The 23,314-nt window shown below is 36.1% G+C and overlaps 3 protein-coding genes across 5 annotated transcripts in view; 2 read left to right on the top strand and 1 right to left on the bottom strand.

Annotated features, from left to right (window-relative positions):
- LOC110108297 (signal peptide peptidase-like 2) overlaps positions 1-4,677 on the top strand; it is a gene marked incomplete at its 5' end in the record, with an annotated part of 23,641 nt that extends 18,964 nt beyond the window's left edge. The window contains 6 exon segments of one of the 3 annotated variants that reach the window (XM_028691910.1): positions 3,043-3,225; positions 3,349-3,374; positions 3,481-3,637; positions 3,981-4,034; positions 4,104-4,196; positions 4,352-4,677. In XM_028691910.1, the coding sequence (XP_028547743.1) occupies positions 3,043-3,225; positions 3,349-3,374; positions 3,481-3,637; positions 3,981-4,034; positions 4,104-4,196; positions 4,352-4,540 (702 nt within the window). 3 annotated transcript variants of the gene reach the window in all.
- A 3,241-nt stretch (positions 4,678-7,918) lies between these two features.
- On the top strand, positions 7,919-9,384 carry LOC110108305 (glutathione S-transferase U17-like). Its single transcript, XM_020838889.2, has 2 exons — positions 7,919-8,301; positions 8,950-9,384. The coding sequence occupies exons 1-2, from the start codon at positions 7,978-7,980 to the stop codon at positions 9,301-9,303; spliced, it is 678 nt and encodes a 225-aa protein (XP_020694548.1). The 5' UTR covers positions 7,919-7,977; the 3' UTR covers positions 9,304-9,384.
- Positions 9,385-17,582: 8,198 nt separating this feature from the next.
- On the bottom strand, positions 17,583-18,665 carry LOC110108306 (small heat shock protein, chloroplastic). The gene is made up of 2 exons (XM_020838891.2): positions 18,310-18,665; positions 17,583-18,218 (listed from the first exon to the last, which is right to left on the bottom strand). Exons 1-2 carry the CDS (start codon positions 18,554-18,556, stop codon positions 17,782-17,784), a joined length of 684 nt encoding a protein of 227 aa, XP_020694550.1. The 5' UTR covers positions 18,557-18,665; the 3' UTR covers positions 17,583-17,781.
- Positions 18,666-23,314: the final 4,649 nt, after the last annotated feature.

The following is a 23,314-nucleotide window of genomic DNA, read 5'->3' as shown; positions in this document are numbered from 1 at the left end:
CGACGCCCACCAACCCCCCACCTCCCCCTCTCTTCCTCCTTGGAATAAAAAAATTTCTTAATTAGGAGAGGCTCACAATTAATGACAATTCAAATTCAAAATTTGAATTTGAATTAGCATTAATTACTCCTTAAATTCGTCCCTCCAATTAAGCCAATAATCATTAATTTAAATCTGAAATTTAATTTCAGATTTAAATCAGTTAATCATTTAATCCTCACAATTAATGACAATTCAAATTCAAAATTTGAATTTGAATTAGCATTAATTACTCCTTAAATTCGTCCCTCCAATTAAGCCAATAACCATTAATTTAAATCTGAAATTTAATTTCAAATTTAAATCATTTAATCCTCCCAATTAATGACAATTCAAATTCAAAATTTGAATTTGAATTATCTTTAATTACTCCTTAATTTCAGATTTCCATTCTCTCTCCCCAAATTGATTTGGGATTTAATTAGTCTTGCCACCTAGGCAAGTAAATGGCGTTTCCGTTTCACATCACCTATAGCTTGAAAACTTAATAAACAATCACATTTAGATTTGCGTTATTGTATAGGTGCACAAGCCTAGGCATGTTGTGGGTGGAGCCTGACTATCTTTCTTTTTTCTGCAGACTCTAGGTTGTATGTATAGTCATAACTTTAATCAAATTTATTTTGAAGACTTGTGTTGGGATGTAATTAACTATAGAAGTTTGACGCTATAGAAGACCTAGAATCCCGTAAAAAATAAATCCTTCTTTAGTTTGTTAGAGTAAGGAAAAATCTTTGGATGTAGATTAAAAGTTTGTTAATTTTTAATTTCATTTTTAAAATGATTGGTGAATATCATTTTATTTTTTGGGTTGAATATTATATTTTCTATGCTGAGCTTGATTATGAAAATAAATTTTATTTCTGTTATTGAATCGATAGTCAAGCATTTGTGTTTGCCTTTTGAGATGATTTGTTGTTAGCTATGCATATTCGATTATAGAAAAATAAAGAAAATCAATTTGCATAATTAATTGTATCCACACTTACCTAACTGTAGGTGTCAACGACCAACCTAGGATAAACTATCTTGCTATCAACACCTCAATGCCTCATTCGTTTATGCACTATCTAAATAATAGATTTTTCTTATAAATACCCAATTTCAACTTCTAACTTAATTAAATTTTAATTTAATCTCAAATTAATATTTTTTTCTCAAAAAAATCTCTCATATAAATTTCAAGGTCTCCTACTTTTATTCAAAATTGTTTCAACGAAAGAACTCTCATAAAATCAGATTTCTCACTTCAAGACATGGCTTCTCCTTTTGTCATTCTTCTTCCTTCCTTTTTTTCCTTGGCCAAGCTCTATGTTTCCACCTAGATGAAGCCCACCACCTTTTCTTTGGCTGAACTATTGCAGAATAGAATTAGAAATTTTTTAGGGGAAAAAAAAAAGAAATAACAAAATTACCCTATTAAAACTTAATTACATTGAAATCAACACTCTCCATTTCTTTCTTTAGCCATTGCATGGATGGATTTGGGGAATTGTTGAGTTTTTCCTTAAGGCTAAAATATATTTATCTAGGGGTGTAAACGACTTGACTCGAGTTGAGTACCTGCCTAATCGAGCTAAGCTTGTTTTGTTTTTACTGAGCTCGAGCTTGACTCGTTAAAAAATTTAAAATCTCGAGCTCAACTCGATTTCTTTGTTTTAAATTAAAAAAGTAAATTTTTATAGAAATTTCATTTTTAATATAGAATTAATTTAAAAGATATTAAAATATATTATATAATGCTAATTTAAATTAATTTTTAAATATATTAAGTTAATCGAGCATCTCAATGAGCTTTTGAGTTGTGCCAGATTGAGCTCGAATATAAGCTCGAGCTCGAACATTTGGCTTGATGAGCTCGACTTGTGAGCTCGTTAACGGGTTGAGCTCGAGCTGGCTCGGCTCACTTACACCCCTAGATTAATCTAATAAACAGTAAAATTAAATCTTAGCTTGGATAGATTTTAAACCTAATTTAATTTATATAAGCTTATATATTTACAATTACCTATATGTATATAAATACATTATAAGTATTTAATATGTTTTTTATAATCGGCATGACTTGTGCTATATCCATAATAAATACAATATGCAAGAATGAAATTTATTATATTCAATAGAGGTAATGTGTATAAAAATAGATATTGTTGTTATATGAATCATTTTAATATATAAGAATTCCTGCTGTGATAGATTAAGACAAAGCTTTCTACATTACTTTAAAAGTGATCATTTTTGCTTGATCTTTATTTTAATTATTACAAGAGATCTAATAAGAGCATATCCGTGAAAAGGTTGGAGTAGCTCTAGTGACATATAAGATTAGAGAGAGTCACCTTAGATGGTTTGGTCATGTAATACGGTGGCCTTCCGATGATCATGTTAGGAGAGTAGATGTATTAGATTTGGCTTATGTTAAGAAAGGTAGATGTATACCAAAAATGATTTGGTTAGAAAGTATTAAAATGCCTTTTCTTTATTAGATTTAAATGAGAATTTGACTATTAATAGGACACAATGGAGAAAACGGATTCATGTAACCGACCCCACGTAGTGGGATAAAGGCTTGATGTTGTTGTTGTATTACAAGATATCTAAGAAAGTATATGTAATAATAATTGAGTATTGAACACATGATTGCCAGCCTATAAAATATTTATGAAATTAATAAAAGTATCAAGATAATTCTCCTAATGAAGAAGAGTGTTTATCTTTCAATAAATAAAATTCACTTAATTTAAGGCTAGAGATACTAAATTCTAAGTCAAATTGAGATCTAAGCAGTAACATGAGATGAACAATCAACTTGGAGCTTATCCATATGCTACCTGTACTCTTGGTTATCATGCACATGGAGCTTATGCAGTTGTTCAACTGTCTAATTTTGACATATTTGTGTAAAGCAAGTGTTATTTCTTATTTCCTATAATAATTGGAGCATACCAATTTTTATATTTATTTTAATTGTTCTCTACCCTTGTTTTTTTAAACAATGGATAGGATCAGCCTAGCTCGGTTGAAAACATCAATGGAGCTATAGAAAAAGAAATAATCGAAATTTCTACGAAGGGAGCTATACTTTTCATTGTAGGAGCATCCGTTTTTTTGTTGCTGCTTTACGTTTTTATGTCAAAATGGTTTATAAAGCTGCTAGTTGTACTGTTCTGCATTGGCAGTATACTGGTACGTGGATCTTGTATATTCTTGTCTTTTTGAGTTCTTGTAGCCGAATAAACAAGAACTCCTTTGAGTTTTTTTTTTTTTTTTTAATGCTTATTTAGGTTTCTGCTATGCCAGGGAATGCAGTTTATCATGGTGTCACTTTTCTCAAGGTATATTGGTATATTATTACATTTAGCAAGTTTTGCGGTCTGTTGTATTATTGCCTTTTCCCTCTTTTTCCTGGTCATAATTTGCTAACTAATCAATTTTGAACAGAATGTTTAGGGGCTGTGGGAGGATCACATTAGAACTCCCCCTATTGGGTGAGGTTACTATTCTTTCTATTGTAGTCCTACCGTTCTGTGTCGCATTCGCCATTGTTTGGGCCACTCATCAGGAATCATCTTATGCCTGGATTGGCCAGGATACCCTTGTAAGATAAGTTTCTTATTCTCTTCACTTTTCCTGTATTTGCTCATATATAGTTCTCTTTACTCTTTTTTTTTTTATTATATAATATACCTTCTCATTGCTGTTTTATAATATATTATTTAATTAAAAAGCTTAAGTAATATTCTTAAATACAAATTCATGAATTTATCTGTTTGTGTATATGCATGTGAAGTTGTGAAATTTTTGGGTTATTGGTTCTTTTCGTGGATGATAGGAAATTTTTATTGGTTACTCGTTATCATGTGATATACACTTGGATGCATTTTGCCGTTATAGTTTTTTTTGGCTTTACCAGATGCTTTATTTTTTATTTTTTTTGACAGGGTATCTGTTTAATGATTACGGTGTTTCAAATGGCTCAATTGCCAAATATGAAGGTAGTATTAAAACCATCCCTTTTCTGTTTTATAACTACTATTTTTCATTCTGATCATTGTTTTGTTTAGGTTGCTTCAGCTCTTCTTGTATCTGCTTTTCTTTATGATATATTCTGGGTGTTCATATCACCCTTTATCTTCAAGGAAAGTGTAATGATTGCGGTAAGATCAATTTTAATATTTTAATTTTGATTTATTTTAAAATATATCAGCAGACCACTTAGCTTATGTACAACCTTTAAGATGTTACAAGATTGTCTTGATTAAAATTGCCTTAACACATAATTGAACTTCATCTGTATCTCTTTTGTGCATAGGTTGCTCGTGGTGGAAATAGCGGAGGGGGTGCCATTCCAATGCTCCTTAGGCTACCTCGGTTTTTTGATCCTTGGGGTGGTTATGACATGATAGGCTTTGGGGACATCATATTTCCTGGTTTGCTTGTTGCTTTCAGTCGTAGGTATCTTTATCTCCCCCTTATCCTTATAATTCAATTTTTTTTATAAAATTTATTTTTACTGGTGAAGTGAGGAAACATACGGTATATTTGTTTATGCAATTTTGATTAAGGGGCATTATGCAAACTTGTGGAAATAACTAGTGGGTTGTCTGAATGTAAGAGTTGACATCACGGTGACATTGTAAGAACAAAGATGTCAGCTTTGCAACATGATGTTATGTGACAACCCCTTTGATTATGATTTGTAATAACTGATTCCGTCATCGGGGTTGGTGCCTTGGAATTGATGTTGAGACTCCATTAGGTTTCTAACTTTGATCCAATCATAAACTTCTTGAGTCATTAGAAAGTCATCTTTAGTTTGCATTGATGAGAGTTGTCAAACTGGAGAAGTTTTGGAACACCAGCTCAGCTATCTTGAGTGCTAAGTGGGGGCTTACCCTGCATTGTGTATCTTTTGGCATGTTGGCAAGAAAGATTTCCGGTAGCTTTGAAACACGACTATCTTTTTGTCACTTGATCTTAGGCTGGTGAATCTTTCATTCTTTCACTTTATCATCTCCACTTAAAGAGAGGCTTTGAGAGCTTTTAAATTATTATTTTTTTATGTTGAAACTTTTTTGGCTAATTGAAGGGATCAAGCCTCAAGGATTTGCTTCCTGCGTGAATGTTGGCCCCTTTAATTATGTTATGATAATCTTGCATATTAGACTTGTTGGCGAAGAGGGAAGAATGGCACTCCACATGCTTAGTTTGGAGCAATCTGCATACATAATTTTGGTACAGGAGGCTGTTAATTAATAGCTTAATTTCATTCATTCAATATCAATAATAATCCCAATGTTCATCATGGCTCCATAGTTTATAGAAATATGGTTACAAAGATAGGCCAAATATTTAAAAGCAATTTAATCTTATCCAATCCAAAAATACTTCAAATTTAAACCAATTTTAATCCAGGATTTAAAACTAAAAAAAAAGATGAAAAAATTGGCAATACATATAAATGAGAGACTAAAAAAGCTTGAAATGAGCCCAATTTAGATCTATTTTGGCTTGGTTCTTTTTGTAATTGCCCTAAGGCCACTTGGGCTTTTATGAACTATTTTGTTCTATTTCAAAGCCTGTATGCATCAGCTTCCCTGGGTTGCAAAACTCTCCTAAAAGGAGTTAAGCTCAATGTATTTTTGGGTATAAATGAGTAGAGTTGAGCTCAAGCCACTGAGTTTGAGCTTGAGTTTGAGCTAAAGTTTATGATTTCTAATCGAATCTGAGTTGGCTCTTTACTTATGAAACAAAGATGATGATTACAATTCAAGTTACTGCACTAAAATGATATAAAAATGGAATTATGGGAGAAATAATATGAAATAAGTTGACACGAGGAGTAGTATAATGCTTTTAAAAAATCTTAAAAACTTTGTATACAAACTCTTGAACTTTAAGATATTTTAAGTTAACTTTGTATAAACATTTTAAATGATTTGGCTCATGTGTTGACTAGTTAAATCCAGGATAGCTCAAATTTGATTTGTTAGCTCATTGAACTTGGCTCACAAGTTATTTATCGAATTTAGCCTGACTAGGCTCATGAGTTTGCTTGACTCAATCACACCTCTTTTGTATGCATCTAGGGGTTCTGGAGCTATTTTTTGTAATTCCTCCATAATTTGCCAAGTACCATCTGAAAGAGTTATGCCTTCTCTCCTTACTCGAAACGTGTGCTCGAAATTTTTTGTAATTCGTACTTCATTTGAAATGGTAATCTCAACATCCAAGTAGCCAGGTGAGTCTTGAATGATCAGATATCTGGAATCAACAATTTTTGTAGAAATCACTCCAGTAGAAAAATTAACAAGGTTTAAATATTCCTTGATAATAATATCCATTGATGTTGAAAATTAGGCTAATAAGCATATCCCATGTTAAAGGCATCTAAATGATCACTCCTATTTAAAATGAATTCAAAATATTCAAAACTCAAAATTAGGAGCTCTCTTTTAAGAGTTTTTCATTCTTGTGCATGATGTTTTAGAACTTCTTAAAATTTCAAACACATCACGACATGGATCTTAAGAGCTTAGGATTAAATCTTAAGTGATCTACCTCATTTGTTGGAATCCAAAATTAAAAAAAAAACAATCATTTCCCCTAGGCATAGGACTCAATTCCCATTTCTTTTTATTTGTTTAAGCCCCAAATTAAACAAATGACTATCTCTCTTTGAACACCAAAAGTTTAAAGAATTTTCAGTAATTTGTAACCTCGAAGTCGCACATTTTCCTTCCATTTCTACGGACACCAAAGTGGTAGAAAATTATCCGTTCTCCTCAGCCTAAAAGCCATAGGAAGCTCTCATATCCATTGCTTAGTATCTTTATCGACACTCCTAAGAGATTTTCAATAATCTCTAAGGAATTCAAAAAACAATTAAAAATTCTCAGTATTAAATTCTAAATCTTATTGATCTTTTTATTGAACCCAAAATTAGCAAAAGATCCCTACTTCAACCCAAATCTTAGCTACTTTCATTTGCTTAGCCCAATTAAGCAAATGAATACATCTCTTTGAACATAAATAATTCAAAAACACTTCCTCATTTGTAGCCTCAAAGTTACAAATCTTCATTCATTTCTATGAACTCCAAAATCCTAGAATATTTTCTTAGCTTAATCTCAAAATAGTAGGAAACTTCTCTCTTTTTTAGCATCAAAGCTATATGTTTGATTCTATTCTCTTTAATTCCAAAGCTAAAGGTAAGTTCCTTCATCCTTTAGCTTTAAGGCTATAGGAAACTCTCCTTCCCTTAGCCTAAATGCTATAGGATTCTTTCTACCCTTAGATCCAATGTTTTGGGTATTCCACCATCTTTATTCACCTAATCTTCAATCAAATGAATGATCTTTAGCCTTGGGCCCCTAAGCCTTAAGCTCTTTCTATTGGACCCAAATTCAATAGGATTTTTCTCTTTTGGCCTTCAAAGTTGAAGTTTTTTTATTTGAACCAAAGTAAATAGATAATCTCTCTTTCATCTATAGATCCAAACTCTAAAATTCTTTCACTTAACTAAAAATAGTGATATCTTTTTAGAAATCGAATAAAGTTTTTTTGACTTCCTTCAGTCCTTGAAAAGCCGAAAAATCATATCCCGGTTTCCTTCAAACCGGATTTGCTTCTATTTAAATTAATTACTTTTTTTATCAAATTTTAATTAATAACCTGCTCTTTTAAAAATTTGGCCTTTTAAAATTTCAATGCAAACTTTTCCGAAAGAAAGCAAAGATGAACCGCAATCTACTTGCAAGTCCAGATTTACCTGATTTTTGACATCATCGCTCACGTTTACAATGGAAAAATGTTAATTAATGCCGGAAATGGGAGATCTTTGTTACGCATTTGAGCTTTAAATACCCGTCAAGCTCAGCTGAAGAAATCCAAATCATCCTTGCTAAATTTGAAACTACTTTCAGATCGACAAAGAGAATGGTGAAACAAGACGAGGTGAAGCTGATCGGAGTCTGGGCGAGCCCCTACGTGGCGAGGGCAATGATTGCTCTTAATCTGAAGGGGGTCGAATACGAGTACATCGCAGATGATTTGTTTAACAAAAGCGAGCTTCTTCTCAAGTCCAATCCGGTCTACAAGCTGGTCCCCGTTCTCATCCATGGAGATAAGCCCATCTGCGAGTCCCGTATTATTGTGGAGTACATCGACCAAGTTTGGGCTTCTTCCGGCCCTTCCATCCTCCCCGCCGATCCCTACGATCGCGCCATCGCTCGCTTTTGGGCTTCCTATGTCGACGACAAGGTACTTAACTGTATCTCTAATGAAAAGAAATTAACTTCAGGCAGCGTTTGGTTTTAAGAAATTAGAGGCGAGGAAATGAAAATCTTAAGGGAAATGAAAATGATGAAATATATTAAAATTGGTTTTCAATCATGGGAGGATCAAACTTAAGCCCTACCCTCCTGAAAAAATAAAAAATTTCTTTATTATATGATTCTTTAGTGAAATTGTTCTCCTCCATATATTATTTAGTATTTATTACAAATTTTTAAGCAATTGTTCCTGTAAAAGTTTTAAAATATTATAGTCTTTAGTCAATTGCCCCAACATAATAAACATCTTGTATAGAGATGTTATTGTTAGGAAACGATGAACCAAATACAAAGTGAAATAGTAAAAATAATCCAAAAATACTATGGTCGAACCGTGCCAGAGGGCACGGCCCCCTTGGACCCTCTACATAAGCGTACAACGATGAACAAATAGGGGTCTAGAAGTAATGCCGTCAGAACAAATTTTAATTATGAGGATATTTATAATAATAAAAAAAAATCTACTTTTTTACTTATAAGTTTATCATTGATCCGCCCCTGTTTAAACAACACTTTTGTTTCAGAAGAAAGTATACAAATTATTACGATGACTTCTTATATTTTTCCTTATTTGCAGTTTTTTCCTGCTAATCGAGTGTTGTTCTGGGGTAAGGATGAGAAGAGCATAGCAGAAGCGAAGGAGCAATTTTTAGCCGCATTGCTGCAGTTAGAAGAGGCTTTTGTTAATTGCAGTAAGGGGAAGAGCTTCTTCGGCGGGGACACCATCAACTTGGTCGACATTGCCGTCGGTTCCTTCCTTAGTTGGCTGAAAGCTTTCGAAATTATAACGGGAACAAATTTTCTGGATAAGAAGAAGACTCCACTATTGGTTGAGTGGGCAGAATGCTTCCGTTCCGTCGACGCCGCCACGGAGGTGCTGCCGGAAGCTGAAAAGCTTGTGGAGTTCTGGAAATTTGCTCAGGCTGGCTGACGCTGCCACCAAATGATGATTGCATTTGATGGTTGGATAATTGAAAGCAAGATTTCTAATGGTATTTATCTGAGTGCAGTGGGAGCGAATCTCATGTTGATTGGAATGTGGGGTTTTTTTTGGTTAGGTGCTTTGGCTATAAATTAAGAAATTTTATGGGTATGTGATATGTGTAAACTTATTTTATTTATTTTAAATATCTCAAAAAAAAAAAAAGTAGGCCTGACGGGGTTTGGGAGGAAAGTAATAAGATTTTATTTGGAATGATTTTCTTATTGTTTTTTAAAATTGTTTTCTAATAAAATAAAAATTTCTATATATTTATTGACCTTTAATGCATCACCAAAAATTTCATTGATCGGGCAAGAATCTAGAGGCATGTTCAAATTAAAAATTTTAAAAATTAAAATTGGGATCATATGAACTCTGATTTTATCAAATTTATATTCAAATTGAAGATCTCAAAGAGATGAATCCAATGATAACTAAGTAGGTCTGATTTGAGCCCAAATTGACCCAAATCAAGGTTCCATAGCATACATGATGCAAAGCATCTTAGTTAAATTGTTACTTAAGCATATGTTAGTTGTTTTGTTACAAGTTTGTTATAGGATTCTAGAATGTTCCTGATTTCTCTAGGTTTCTTGGCTAGCTTATAAGTATAGGAGTTGTGAGAGAAAATTGATATGAATGAATATTTTTGGATTTTAGAATAGCTTGGCTGTTTTGGTCTCTTAAAGTTGTTTAGCTCTTCTCCATCATGCTTCTTTGGTGATGCTCCCCACATCAGATGGTATCAGAGCGAGGTATGACACTTGATGTCGATCAGGGCCCTGGGTTGCTGCTACATCAACCCTTGACGTCGATCGGGGTTTTGGATGCTTGGGGAAGGCCATGTATGAAGCTAGGCTGTCGACGACGTTCGAAGCCTCCACCAGCCGGCAACCATACCGGCGAATCTACACATCTCGCTGGCAAACATACCGTCGTAGATCTCCACACATGATCCCCCCATTCGCGACCTTGTCCGTGTTCCTCACAATCGACTCGTCGACCTGCGATCTGTGCTCGTGCTTGTCCAGTTCGCGTGAACGGCCATGCCCGCCGTCTACGCCGCTCGCAACAGCAGGCATTCGCCCATTCCCGCGGCCATCCACACCAATGTAATCCTTCCCACTCGCGCTCGCTTCCGCTCTAACATGTGATTTCCCCTCAAATCCACCCGCACAGTCTTGCAACCAGATCCTCGTTGTCTCCATCCCCAACGACCAGATCCATCCCGTCAGACAGCTTCTCACGCGGTATTGTGTCCTGAAACCCGTGGATCCGCCTCCCGTTCCCGTCTCACGCACGAGTCTGACCATTGTCCACACTCTCGTGTTACTCATCCGCCTGTCCGACCACATTTCCAATTTCTGATTCCGTTGATACCAAGATCTCTGGCTCTATTCTTGCTTCAATTAGCTGCCTCTCCAATCTGCAGACACTATCTATTACACAACGATGCTCTAAGAACTCGCTCTTCGGATTCCTCCCCAAATAGTTCGGCAATCTCTCATCCCTCCAGATCATTGATCTTTCCATCAATTCAATTTCTGGTACCATCCCGCTTCCCGTTGGAGCTGCAGTTCGACACGAATCAGATATATGGCAAGTCTCCTGTTTCGAGACCAATCCCTGCTCCTCCATCGACAAATTCAGGAGAAGCCATGGCTAAAGAAAGGTCCAATTATCTCAAAGCTCGTCTTGGTTGCCGCACCAACAGCCAAAGTCATCTCCCCACATCACTCACTAACTGGATTCCCCTCTGCAACGGTTATGACTAGTCTAGAGATTCCAAACTCTGATACAAGAGCAGTCATGTCCTCATTGAGAAGAATATTACTTGGCTTCAAATCGCAGTAAATAACCTGAACTGGAGAATGGTGGTGTAAATATGCCATACTCGCAGCAACATCACTACAGATACTTACACATCTCCGCCCCTGCTTGGCTTTCTTCATACCGGAGGAGAATGATGCAGAGCATCTTAGTTAAATTGTTCCTTAAGCATATGTTAGTTGTTTTGTTACAAGTTTGTTATAGGATTCTAGAATGTTCTTGATTTCTCTTGGTTTCTTTGCTAGCTTATAAATATAGGAGTTGTGAGAGGAAATTGATATGAATGAATATTTTTGGATTTTAGAACAACTTGGCTGTTTTGGTCTCTTAGAGCTATTTAGCTCTTCTCCATCATGCTTCTTTGGTGCTTCTCCCCACATCATACATAGAAGTTTCAATGGATTAATTGAATGATCAAATGATCATCAAATTTGACATGTTTATAGTTGAATTGAGTGACTCGACGGGACAAATCCAACAAGCCCATGATCACATAAATGCTTGATAAACACTTTATGAATAAAATGAGCCTCCCAATCAACAGATAAACACACAAGTATGTTCGGTCTAGGAGCTTCGATCTACTTTGTAATTGAATATATTATATTTCTAGTATAGACACTATATATGAATACAACAATAAAGACTCTTAAAAGAGAGAGTACATCAGGCACAAAACACTACGTAGTTCTTTTTTGATATCAAATTCTAAGCGCATGTACACAAAAAAAAACTCGTGCTTTTACACACCTTAAACCATCTTGAACTAGATTCAGTTGCTTTTGTTCCCAAATTGGCATGAAATTCTATTACCATATCATGCCAACGTCACCTGATTGAAACGCATTAGATTGCTTATAATTGTGTTAAACATTAAAACATTATGGTAACTTAGTTTTTTGTTCATATTTTAGTGTTTTTTTAAATTTGTTCTCAATCAGCCGCATCGAATTTAAGCAGCGGAACTCCATCGTGCTTAGTTGGGTTGGTGGGCGAGCATGTTTGGGAACCCCCCAACTCATATTCGAATCCCCTCTCATGTGGCACAACCCCTTAAGTGGGGAGAAAATAACTGCAGGTCTTACACCTATGGGGCTGACTGCTAGTATGCTCTTTGAGGGATTAGTTACCCCGCAAGCACCTCCTAAGAGGGTGGCAGCGGGTAGATACCCTCGTTTCAAATAAAAAAAATTTAAGCAGTTGGTTCAATGATCCCTACATCTGATAAGTACCACAACCATAATTTACTCAGGCCTCGTATGATAGCCGGAGGAGTTTTGATGAGAAACGATGATCCCAAAACTGTCTTTTACCAACGGATAAGCAAAAATAAAAAGCTTAGCAAATTCGATGATAATGAAGGTTTGAAAAACACAATTTTATCAAAGGTATGCATCTAAACAACAAGCGACACCTTTTTTTAAGGTTTCATGACGAAAACGGCACTAATTACGCCCAACCAAACCAAGCCTTAGGCTTAGTTTGTTTCTACTGCCAATGTTAATTTGTTGTTTGGATGCATAATTTTTGTAAAAACGTGTTTTTCAAATCTCTATTTTCTTGTCAATTTTCAAAGTTTTTTATTTTTTCTTCTCCCATAGAAAAATATAGTTTTTGAAACAACTCCTCACTAAAATGTTTAAAGGACTTCTCCAACCAAACGAAGCCTTAATGCCTAGATTAAGAGTTACCGTACACTGAAAGCGAATTCAAAGAATAGTTCCGTTGTATATATGAGGAGTTTCTGTTTGAATTAATGCAAAATTAGTTTATTATATGTTTTATTAAACCAAAAGGTGTCAGTGAAACGTTGCTTGCTATGTCGGTTTGCTTTATTTTAGTTTTGTTTAAAACTGTTGTTTCGTGTGTGTTAAATAGTTGAAAGAAAAAAACTATTTTTCTCTATTACGTTAAGAAATTAAGCATTTTTCTCTGTTTTCCTCTGTTAAGCGAAGCCTTTTCTTTGTTTTTACTTTTCTTAGATTCTCCATTTTCTCCAACATTGTGGTATCAGAGCCCGATTTCAATTGAAGTGGGCGTCGAATTTCTGAAGTGAAGTAAAGTTTTAGAAGATCTTGTGTATTCTTCTAAAAACAAGGTGTGCGATTCTCATTCAAATATTGTGAGAAATTTTTCATGGCAATAAGCACTCCTTCTCAACCTTTGATTCCCATCTTCAATGGTGAGAAGTATGAGTTTTGGAGTATCAAAATGAATACCTTGTTTAAGTCACAAGATTTATGGGATCTTGTGGTGAATGGTGTGCAAATTGGAGAAGATGAAGGGAGAAATAATGATAACAAGAAGAATGATTCAAAGGCTTTATTTTTCATTCAACAAGCTATGGATGATAGTGTATTTTCAAGAATTTCTATGGCAGAGACATCAAAGGAAGCTTGGGATATTTTGGAGAAAGAATTTCAAGGTTCACTAAGAGTAAAGACAGTAAAGTTGCAATCTATGCGACGTGACTTTGAAACTATGAATATGAATGAAGGAGAAGGTGTTCAAACTTATCTCTCTCGGGTATCAACAATTGTGAACAAAATGCGATCATTTGAAGAGCAAATATCTAATGAGAAGGTAGTCTCCAAAGTTCTAAAGAGTCTTCCAACAAATTTTAAGCATGTGGTGGCTGTTATTGAAGAATTCAAAGATCTTGCTATGTATTCTTTTGATGAAATGATGAGTTCGTTGATGTCTCATGAGGAGAGAATAAACATAAGAGAATTGAAGACAATTGAGAAGGTATTTCAAGTGAATGAAACATCAACTAATGACAATAAAGAAGGAGGTCGTGGTAGAGGAGCAGGAAGTGCATATAGAGGAAGAGATGGTCGTGGTGCTTTTCGTGGAAGAGGATCTTATGGAGATAAAAGATCAAGTGGAGGTCAAAAGCAATGTTATTATTGTAAGAAGTTTAGCCATATTGAGACAAATTGTTGGAACAAACAAAGGAACCAAGAAGACAAAGGTAAAGTGTAATGTGATTTTTGTAAGAAGTTTGGACATTCAGAAGATAGATGTTGTTCCAAACAAAAACAAGCCAATGTTGCAGAGAAGGCAACAGATCAAAATAATCTGTTTATGACACATTTCCAAGGTGATTGTAGTAATTCAGAAATTTGGTTCCTTGATAGTGGTTGTTCTAATCACATGACTGGAATGAAGTCTCTTTTCAAAGAGAATGATATGTCAAAGAGATCAAAAATCAAATTTGGTGATAATAATGCTGTTCAAGTTGAAGGCAAGGGAGCATTATTGTTGGGACAAATGATGGCAAGGTAAAACTATTACATGATGTTTTGTATGTTCTAAAACTTGCACATAATTTGCTAAGCATTGGGCAATTAATTAATTGTGGGTATAAAGTTGAATTTGATGAAAAGGCTTGTAAAATTGAAGACAAAAAAAGTAAGCAACAAATTGCAAGAATTCAGATGGCTCTAAATAAAAATTTTCCACTCAATATTTCAACAGTTCAAGATAAAGTTTTGATAGCCAAGAAATATCTAATGCAGAATTATGGCATTTTAGATATAATCATTTATATATGGGTGATTTGAAATTATTGTATCAAAAGAATATGGTTTATGGTTTACCTAAAGTGGACTATGGTGATATTTGTGAAGCATGTGTTATGGGAAAGCAAGCTAGAAAGTCTTTTCCATATGAAAAATCATGGAGAGCAAGAAGATGTTTGGAGTTAGTTCATGCAAATTTGTGTGGCCCAATGAATACACCTTCTCATGGAGGGTATAAATATTTTCTTTTATTCATTGATGACTATAGCAGAATGAATTGGGTGTATTTTTTTAAGCATAAATTAGAAGCTTTTGAAAAATTTATGCATTTTAAAACATTTGTGGAGAATTAAAGTGCCAAGAATATTAAAACTCTACGCACAGATAGAGGTGGAGAATTTACATCAAATGAATTTGGCAAATTTTGTGATAAGTATGGAATCTTCATGCAATTAACTGCTCCAAATACACCACAACAAAATGGGCTTGTGGAAAGAAAGAATAGAACTGTTGTAGAAATGGCAAGAAGTATGTTGAAGATGAAGAATTTATCAAATGCTTTTTGGGCTGAAGCTGTTGCAACTGCTATTTATATTTTGAATATTTCTCCAACAAAAGCTGTTCAAAATATACACCTTATGAAGCATGGAATGATAGAAAGCCAGTTGTCAGTCATTTGAAAATATTTGGAAGTATTGCCTATGCATTGGAGGATGGCCACAATAGAAGCAAGTTGGATATCAAATCAAGAAAGCTGATATTCATTGGCTACAGCATTCAGTCAAAGGCATACAGATTATTTGATCCACAATTTGAGAAGATCATTATCAGTAGAGATGTTATTTATGATGAAGATGGTATGTGGGATTGGAGTGAATCTCTAATTCATGATAAAGGAAAAGCAATAGTTGAATTTGAGGAGAATCATCAAATTGATATCACTAACAATCAACAAGTTAGTGATGGTTTGTCATCTAATTCATCTCTTTCAAGTCCAAGATCAATAGATTCAAGCACATCTGAAGAGAGGAATCATAGAAAGATGAGATCTTTGCATGAGTTTTATGATTATACATTTGCCCTTATGATTACAGAACCATTATGTTATGAAGATGCTTGTGAAAAAGAAGAATGAAAAAATGCTATGAAAGAGTAGATTCAAAGTGTTGAGAAAAATAATACTTGGGAGCTTGTTGATGTGCCACAAGGAAAAGATCCAATTGGTGTAAAGTGGATTTACAAAGTGAAGTACAATTCAGATGGAAGCATAAAAAAATATAAAGCAAGGCTTGTTGTCAAAGGGTATGCACAAAAATATGGTATTGATTTTTATGAAATAATTTCTTTTATTGCTAGATTTGAAACTGTTAGACTATTGCTTGCATTAGCTGCACAAATGACGTGGAAGGTTTTTCAATTTGATGTTAAATCTGCATTTCTGAATGGTGATTTGGAAGAAGGTATCTATATTAATCAACCACAAGGTTTCATTATTAAAGGCAAAGAGGAGAAAGTTTACAAACTAAAGAAGGCACTTTATGGGCTTAAACAAGCACCAAGGGCATGGTATTGAAAGCTTGATTCATACTTCTAAAAGAAGGAATTTCATAGAAGTGAAAGTGAGCCTACTTTATATGTGCTGGCTAAAAATGATGATTTGCTTATTGTTTGTGTTTATGTTGATGATATTGTGTATTCTGGATCTTCTAATGTGTTCATTGAAAAGTTCAAGGCTGATATGATGAAAGAATTTGTTATGATTGATTTGGGGATGCTGCACTATTTTTTGGGCTAACAAATTGTTCAAGCAGATGATGGAATTTTTATATCTCAAAAAAGATATGCATTGGAGTTATTAAAGAAGTATAACATGCTGAGTTGCAAGACTTTTTCAATACCCATGAATACAAATGAAAAATTAGTTCAGAATGATGGTACAACTAAAGCCAATGAGAAAGTATTTAGAGGAATTGTGGGTGGTCTTATGTACTTGACACATAGCAGACCTAATATTATGTATTCAGTCAATGTTATTTCAAGGTTCATGAATAATCCTTCTGTACATCATCTTGGAGCAGCCAAACGCATTCTTCGCTACATTCGAGAGATAACCAATTATGGGATTTGGTACAAATCAGTTTCTAACTTTCATTTAGTTGGTTTTATTGATAGTGATTGGGCAGGTTTTATAGAAGATAGAAAGAGCACAATTGGATTCATATTCAATCTTGGGTCTTGAGCAGTATCGTGGAGCACAAAGAAGCAAGCAAGTATTGCATTGTCATCTTCAGAAGCTGAATATATTGCAGCTTCATCGGCAGCATGTCAAGCAATTTGGATGAGAAAAATATTAGAAGACTTTCATCAACCTCAATTAAAAACGACAGACATATTTTGTGACAATAAATCCACAATTTCTATGACGAAGAATCCGGTGTTTCATGGTAGATCGAAGCACATAGAGCTCCGATATCATTTTGTAAGAGAAGTTGTGGCTAAAGGAACTATTGCAATCAAGTATTGTTCAACTGAAGATCATGTTGCTGATGGATTCACAAAAGCTCTCAATTTTCAAAAATTTGAGAGATTTCGATCAAATCTTGGTGTAGGAATTTTGCATTAATGGGTTGTGTTTGAATTAATGCAAAATTAGTTTATTATATGTTTTATTAAACCAAAAGGTGTTAGTGAAGCAAGGTTTGCTTTAGTGTGTGTTAAATAGTTGTAAGAAAAAAATTGTTTTCCTCTATTCCGTTAAGCAATTAAGCATTTTTCTCTGTTAAGAGGAGCCTTTTCTTTGTTTTTACTTTTCTCCGATTCTCCATTTTCTCCAACAGTTTCATCATGTTATTCGAGTAGCATAATCATTCAAGGTTTTGTCCACAAAACTAAGCATTTCAGGCTTCTGATATCTCCGTAAAGCAGATTTACATAACATAAAACCATTTTATTGCACTCTTCTCATAACATTCCAACCTCCATAGCCATTCACACTAGCGAAATCTCTACCCACATCAAAAAGACCAACATAACAGGAGCGCTAAACACATAGATGATTCAACAACCAGTTTTTTCACTGAATTTCCACATCAATTACCTTGCGCTCCACCTTAGATTTAGGGACGGTGACAAGCAACACCCCGTTCTTGAGCTCCGCCTTCACTTTATCCTTCTCGCATTCATCTGGCAGCACCAGCCGTATGTTGTATGCACTAGTACTGCTACCTCTCCACCACCCATCCTCCCCTTCCTTCTTCTCGCCGGTCTCTTCCTTGTGCTGGGTTTTAATCACCAGCACGTCGTCCTCCAATGACACCTTCACGTCCTCTTTGCTCAGCCCGGGTAAATCGTACCGTATCTTCACCTCCTTATCGTCCTCTTTAATGTCCCACGGGGCCCGAATCTCCCCTGCCGTCGTCCCAGGGAACGTAAACGCGTCCTCGAATAGCCTATCCATGGTGTCAAGCATTTGCCTCATCGTCCTCACCGGCGACAGCGAGTCAACCAAGCCTGCGCCATAAAATAACAGAAAGAAGTTAAGGAAAGGTTTCAACTTAAGGCCAACAAAATGATTTTTTAGAGAAGAACCGAGTAACTTTACCTAAAGGAGAGATATCGAAAACAGAGCGCCGAGGAGCGCGGGGTTGCAGAGCAGGGGCATCCTGCTTCTGCACCTCCAGTGAAGTATTTTCCTTGCTAACGTCCGTCGCTGTGGCCATCACGGTGCGGCGGCGTATCATGCGTGAAAGAGATGGAAAGATCGCCGTGGATTGAGGGAACCTCGCCGTTTGCCTCACAATGTTGGACGAGCAAGGGGAAAAAGCCAGTGATGCTGCTGCGTAAGCCATGACTAAAGAGACAAGAGCTCGCGAGCAAAGCTAAGCTACTGAAGTGTTGATTATGATCAACTGCGAAGAAATCTGAGGAAAATGTTGTTGATGATTGAATTGGGTTCTTTGCGTGGACTTATGTAGGGAGCGTGGCTGCGAGGGTGATGGAGTAGCTGCGAGAGAACTCGAGAAGAATGTAATGAGAGAACCGGCCTGAATGTTCTCGAAGCCAACGGAGACTGGGAGAAGGTGGTCGAGGCGCGGGACACGTTAAAATAAAGTTCGACTCGATGTCGATGACATCTCTTCTTTATGAAGAGACCAGTTCGCACCGAGGAAGCGAACCTGACCTGTACAGAAAGGGATCGATTCCAACAGGCTCCAGCCCAATTGTTGCGATTTCAGCAATTCATTATTTTGTTTACGCTACAGAGTAATATCTGTGATTTTCTTTTTAGAATTTTGCACTAATTCAGATAATTTTGGTAAAGATATTAATTAAAGAATCAACCCAAGCGAGGAATGGCTGTTTCAAGGTAAGGGTGTCAATATTTGATACGACATGAAAATTCGATACAAACTCAACCACAAAATTTTGGGTTGGGGTCAACCCGGACCCGAAACGGGTCATGTTCGGGTTCAACAAATTGACACGTTTCAAAAATAGGGTCGGGTTTGGGTTGACTCGAAATTGATTCGTTTTTTATCCGAAAACCCATTTTTTACCAGGAAACCTAGGGGTGTCAACTTCGGGTCAAGGGTTGGATTTGGGTCGAACTCGAATTGACTCGGCACTATACGGGTCAACCTGAACCCGACCCAATTTTGCATATGGGTAGGCTTTATGGACCCGAACCCGGACCTCTTCAGGTCTGAGTCAACCCAACCCGACCCAAATGACTTGATGCCAACAAAAAACTGTTAGTTTTCGGATCAAAAAACGGGTCAATCTTTGCTTTTTAGGTAAAAAACGGGTCAATCAAGGAATGTCAGGCCAAAAACGGGTTTTTTTGTCAAAAACGGGTCAATGGGTCAACCCGAACCCGACTCGATTTTTGCAACGAGCTGAATTATTAAACACGAACCCGACCTGTTTCGAGTTTGGGTCAACCCAAACCCAAAATATTCGGGTCGGGTCCAATATTGACACACCTACGGAAATCCGATATTGGCCTATTTTTTACCCAAAAATTGAAGATTAACCCGTTTTTTGACCTGAAAACTAGCAATTTTTTGTCGGCCCCGGGTCATTCGAGTCGTGTAGTTGACCCAAAGCCAAAGCAGATCACGTTCGGATTTACCCGAATAGTGTCGAGTTAGCTCCGAATTTGATCCTAACCTTATCCATGACACGAAATTGACACCCCTATTTCAAGGGGCATTTGTATCTAATTTAAAAGAAGATACTCATCACTAATTATTATTTTTATTATTATAAGAGAGGCATCTCTATAATGATTCAGGACACGGAATGTAGGTTGAACTTTTCTTGATTGGTAGGAGATTCCTTTCTCCCAAAATAATTAACGAATAAATATTTTATTTTCTATATAGAAAGGTTGATTTAAAGTATTTTTTCAATAGTTGAGGGCTTGGAAAACAAATCATGTGAGATAAAATTTTTTCACCGACCAACGAGCCACCTGCTGGATCCGTTGATCTAATGCTTTGAAAAACACTTTTTATTAAGCAAAGGAATAAATGAGTTTGTAAAAATGTGTCGCCTCCATGAAAACAGTGGCCTTTGAGATTCCTTTCTCTCACAAATAGCGACTGATATATATATATATAGACAAATTTAAAATTATTATTAAAAACATTTTCTTAATAAAGAATTAAATAATAATCGAACATTTCAGTAGGGGAGAAAAATTACTTTTAGCGAATGATATGATATGATTAATTTGTGTTATTACTGTTTAATAATTTTTTAATGAAAATTTTCTTACATAGTTTTTGAGTAAATTATGCAATATATTAGTGGATGCGGATGTCGATAAGTTGAGATGGAAATTTATATTGTATTTATTATTAATACTTGATACGGCATCACAAAATTAGCTTGATTGGGCACAAATCTCGAGGCAAAATCAGTTCGAAAACTTCAAAATTTAAATTCGAGAGCATATGAACTCCAATTTCAACGATCTTACAGTCAAACTGAGCTTCTCGGAAATACGAATCCAACGACACCAAATTCGACCCAATCCGAGCCCAAATGAGTCCGAATCAAGGACTCGAAGCATTGTTGGAAGCTTCAAACCGCAATTTGAGTTACCAAACGATCTTTAATTTTAACGAGCTTATATTCGAATCGAGCGGCTCGACGAGACGAATCCAACGAGCCCAAGATTGTCGAATTTCGACATCATTAAGGCCTTCAAATGCCCAACAAACGGTGCATGATCAAAGGATTCGATATCGGCCGTCCATTCAAAACACTCCTAATTCGCCCCTGATCTCACGCCTATTTGCGGGCTATGCCACTCCAGAAAAACTATAAATAGAGCCCTCATTCTACACCAAATGGACTGAAGTGAAGAGAGAGAAGAAGAAGAGAAAAGGGGAAAAGGCGATTCCTCTCCTCCTCGACCACCGCCGGAGCTCTTCCTGTCGCTTGAAGACGCCGGAACTCTGCCGGATTTTCAGGAAACACCGGGAATTTGCATAACTTTATAAATTTCCTGGAAGAAACAAATTGTATTCTGATTGTCCCGACTTGTGGGACGAATCAGCCATTTGTAAATCTGCAAAAGCACTAGTGGAACTTTACAACTGGGTGAGGCCCCGTGGTTTTTTCCCTTTTTGGGTTTTCCACGTAAAAACACTGGTGTTCATTTCTCTTTTCTGTTTGTGTGCGGAATACTAGTGCAACGCTAAGACAAATATTTTCTAACTCTACTGCCGTGTATATTCTAGCACGCAACAATACTATATATCTAAAGGTATGCTCTCCATTAATAAAATACAAACATTCAAACAAATTAATCAACTTTATTTTACCTCAAAAAAAAAAACTAATGGGCTATCTGGTTTGCTGAAAAAGGATTGTAAGATAAATACAATGCATTCAAAATGTTTTTGAATTGTTTGAATGAGTGTAAAATAATACAAGTTATTATTATTTTTTACTTAAAATAAAATTAATACTACGTAAACTCCAAAGATGGTGGACTTAGTAGTCGGTGGCATGGCAGTGTTGGCCACGGTGATAGTGGGCAGTCGACAATGAGTTGCCAGTGGAGGGTGGCGAGTGGCTGCTGACAGCCATAGATTGGGCAATGGTTAGTAGTTAATAATGATGGTGGCCAAAGGTTGGCGGTGGCTGACAACAATGGTGATGAATTTATGGTGTATATAATATGATATTGTCTTGACGACGAAAACGTGGAGCAGAGCCGAAACTGATATCAATTAAAGAAGTTATCAAATATGCTGATCATTTATCATTTTTTATGAGTTTATGAGGGATAAGAATATATGGATCATTTACCAGAGGATGTGTTGTTCTTGCTTCTACCTCTAAAAGCCAAATACTTTGTTGAGGATTCTTGATGGGACAAAAGATCATCATGAATAAAGGAAGTAAAAGAGGAACAAGCACTAAATTTTCAATCATATTGAATTTCTTAGGTAAATTTTTAATTACTTTTGTTGATGTGAATATAGCATAGTAGAATAGAAGATGGACTAATTTGAACACAAACACTAATAAAGGCAAGATGTGACTTCATGTTGATTATGTTGTTCATTGCTAATGAAATGCCCACCTTGCTAATCAAAAATATGGTTTATTACATTACATGATATGCTTGTAAATCCCCTACTTTTAAAATATTGAGCATTTTTTAACCCAACCGAAGCCATCTTTTATTTTATTGGCTGTGTTAGACTTCAGCGCTAAATCTGGACCTAATAAATCCACCCTAATGTGATCAACAGCGGCTTTGCCTCATATTTTTTCTGAAAGAGATCATTGAAAACATGGAAAAATTATTACGTCCGATGCCAAGATGCATCACCATTAATTAAAGAGACCACACCAGCGCGGTTCACTGGGGGCCATCCCGGACTCCAAAGCCCAAGCGTATTTTATCAGGACAGAAATTTAAACATAATGACTTTGGAATTGTAGGTGAAAAAAGAAAGACTATGGAACTCAGAATTTTCCATTAAAAAAAAAAGAACTTTGGCAATACACAACGGACACAATTCGACAGCAAAAATTCAAATTCAAAAAGCGGCAGATCTGATCAACTGCAGATGGGGCAAAGCATCAGTCCATTTTCATTACAGTCCGGACATCTCACTGTTTTTCCCCTCCGCCACTCTAGACCGCCGCCTTTCCCTCCTTCGCCCGTCGGTACAACCAGTTTCCGACTTCCACTACATCTGAAACAGGGCAGGAACCTCGCCCCTCCGCATCCATCGCAAGCCCCGCTATGCCTAACCTTCGGCAGCCCTTCAACGAGGACTCCGAGTCCTCCCTCCTCGTGAATCCGAAGCACTTGTTCCGCCCCACCTATATACCGCCCTCTGACAAATACCCTCGGCAAAGCAACCGAACCGGCCATTAGCAGGCCCGCTTGAAGACGCCGGAACTCTGCCGGATTTTCAGGAAACACCGGGAATTTGCATAACTTTATAAATTTCCTGGAAGAAACAAATTGTATTCTGATTGTCCCGACTTGTGGGATGAATCAGCCATTTGTAAATCTGCAAAAGCACTAGTGGAACTTTACAACTGGGTGAGGCCCCGTGGTTTTTTCCCTTTTT

Source organism: Dendrobium catenatum, unplaced genomic scaffold (assembly GCF_001605985.2).
Source record: "Dendrobium catenatum unplaced genomic scaffold, ASM160598v2 original_scaffold_86292, whole genome shotgun sequence".
Taxonomy (NCBI): domain Eukaryota; kingdom Viridiplantae; phylum Streptophyta; class Magnoliopsida; order Asparagales; family Orchidaceae; genus Dendrobium; species Dendrobium catenatum.
This window is presented reverse-complemented; position numbering and strand designations above follow the sequence as displayed.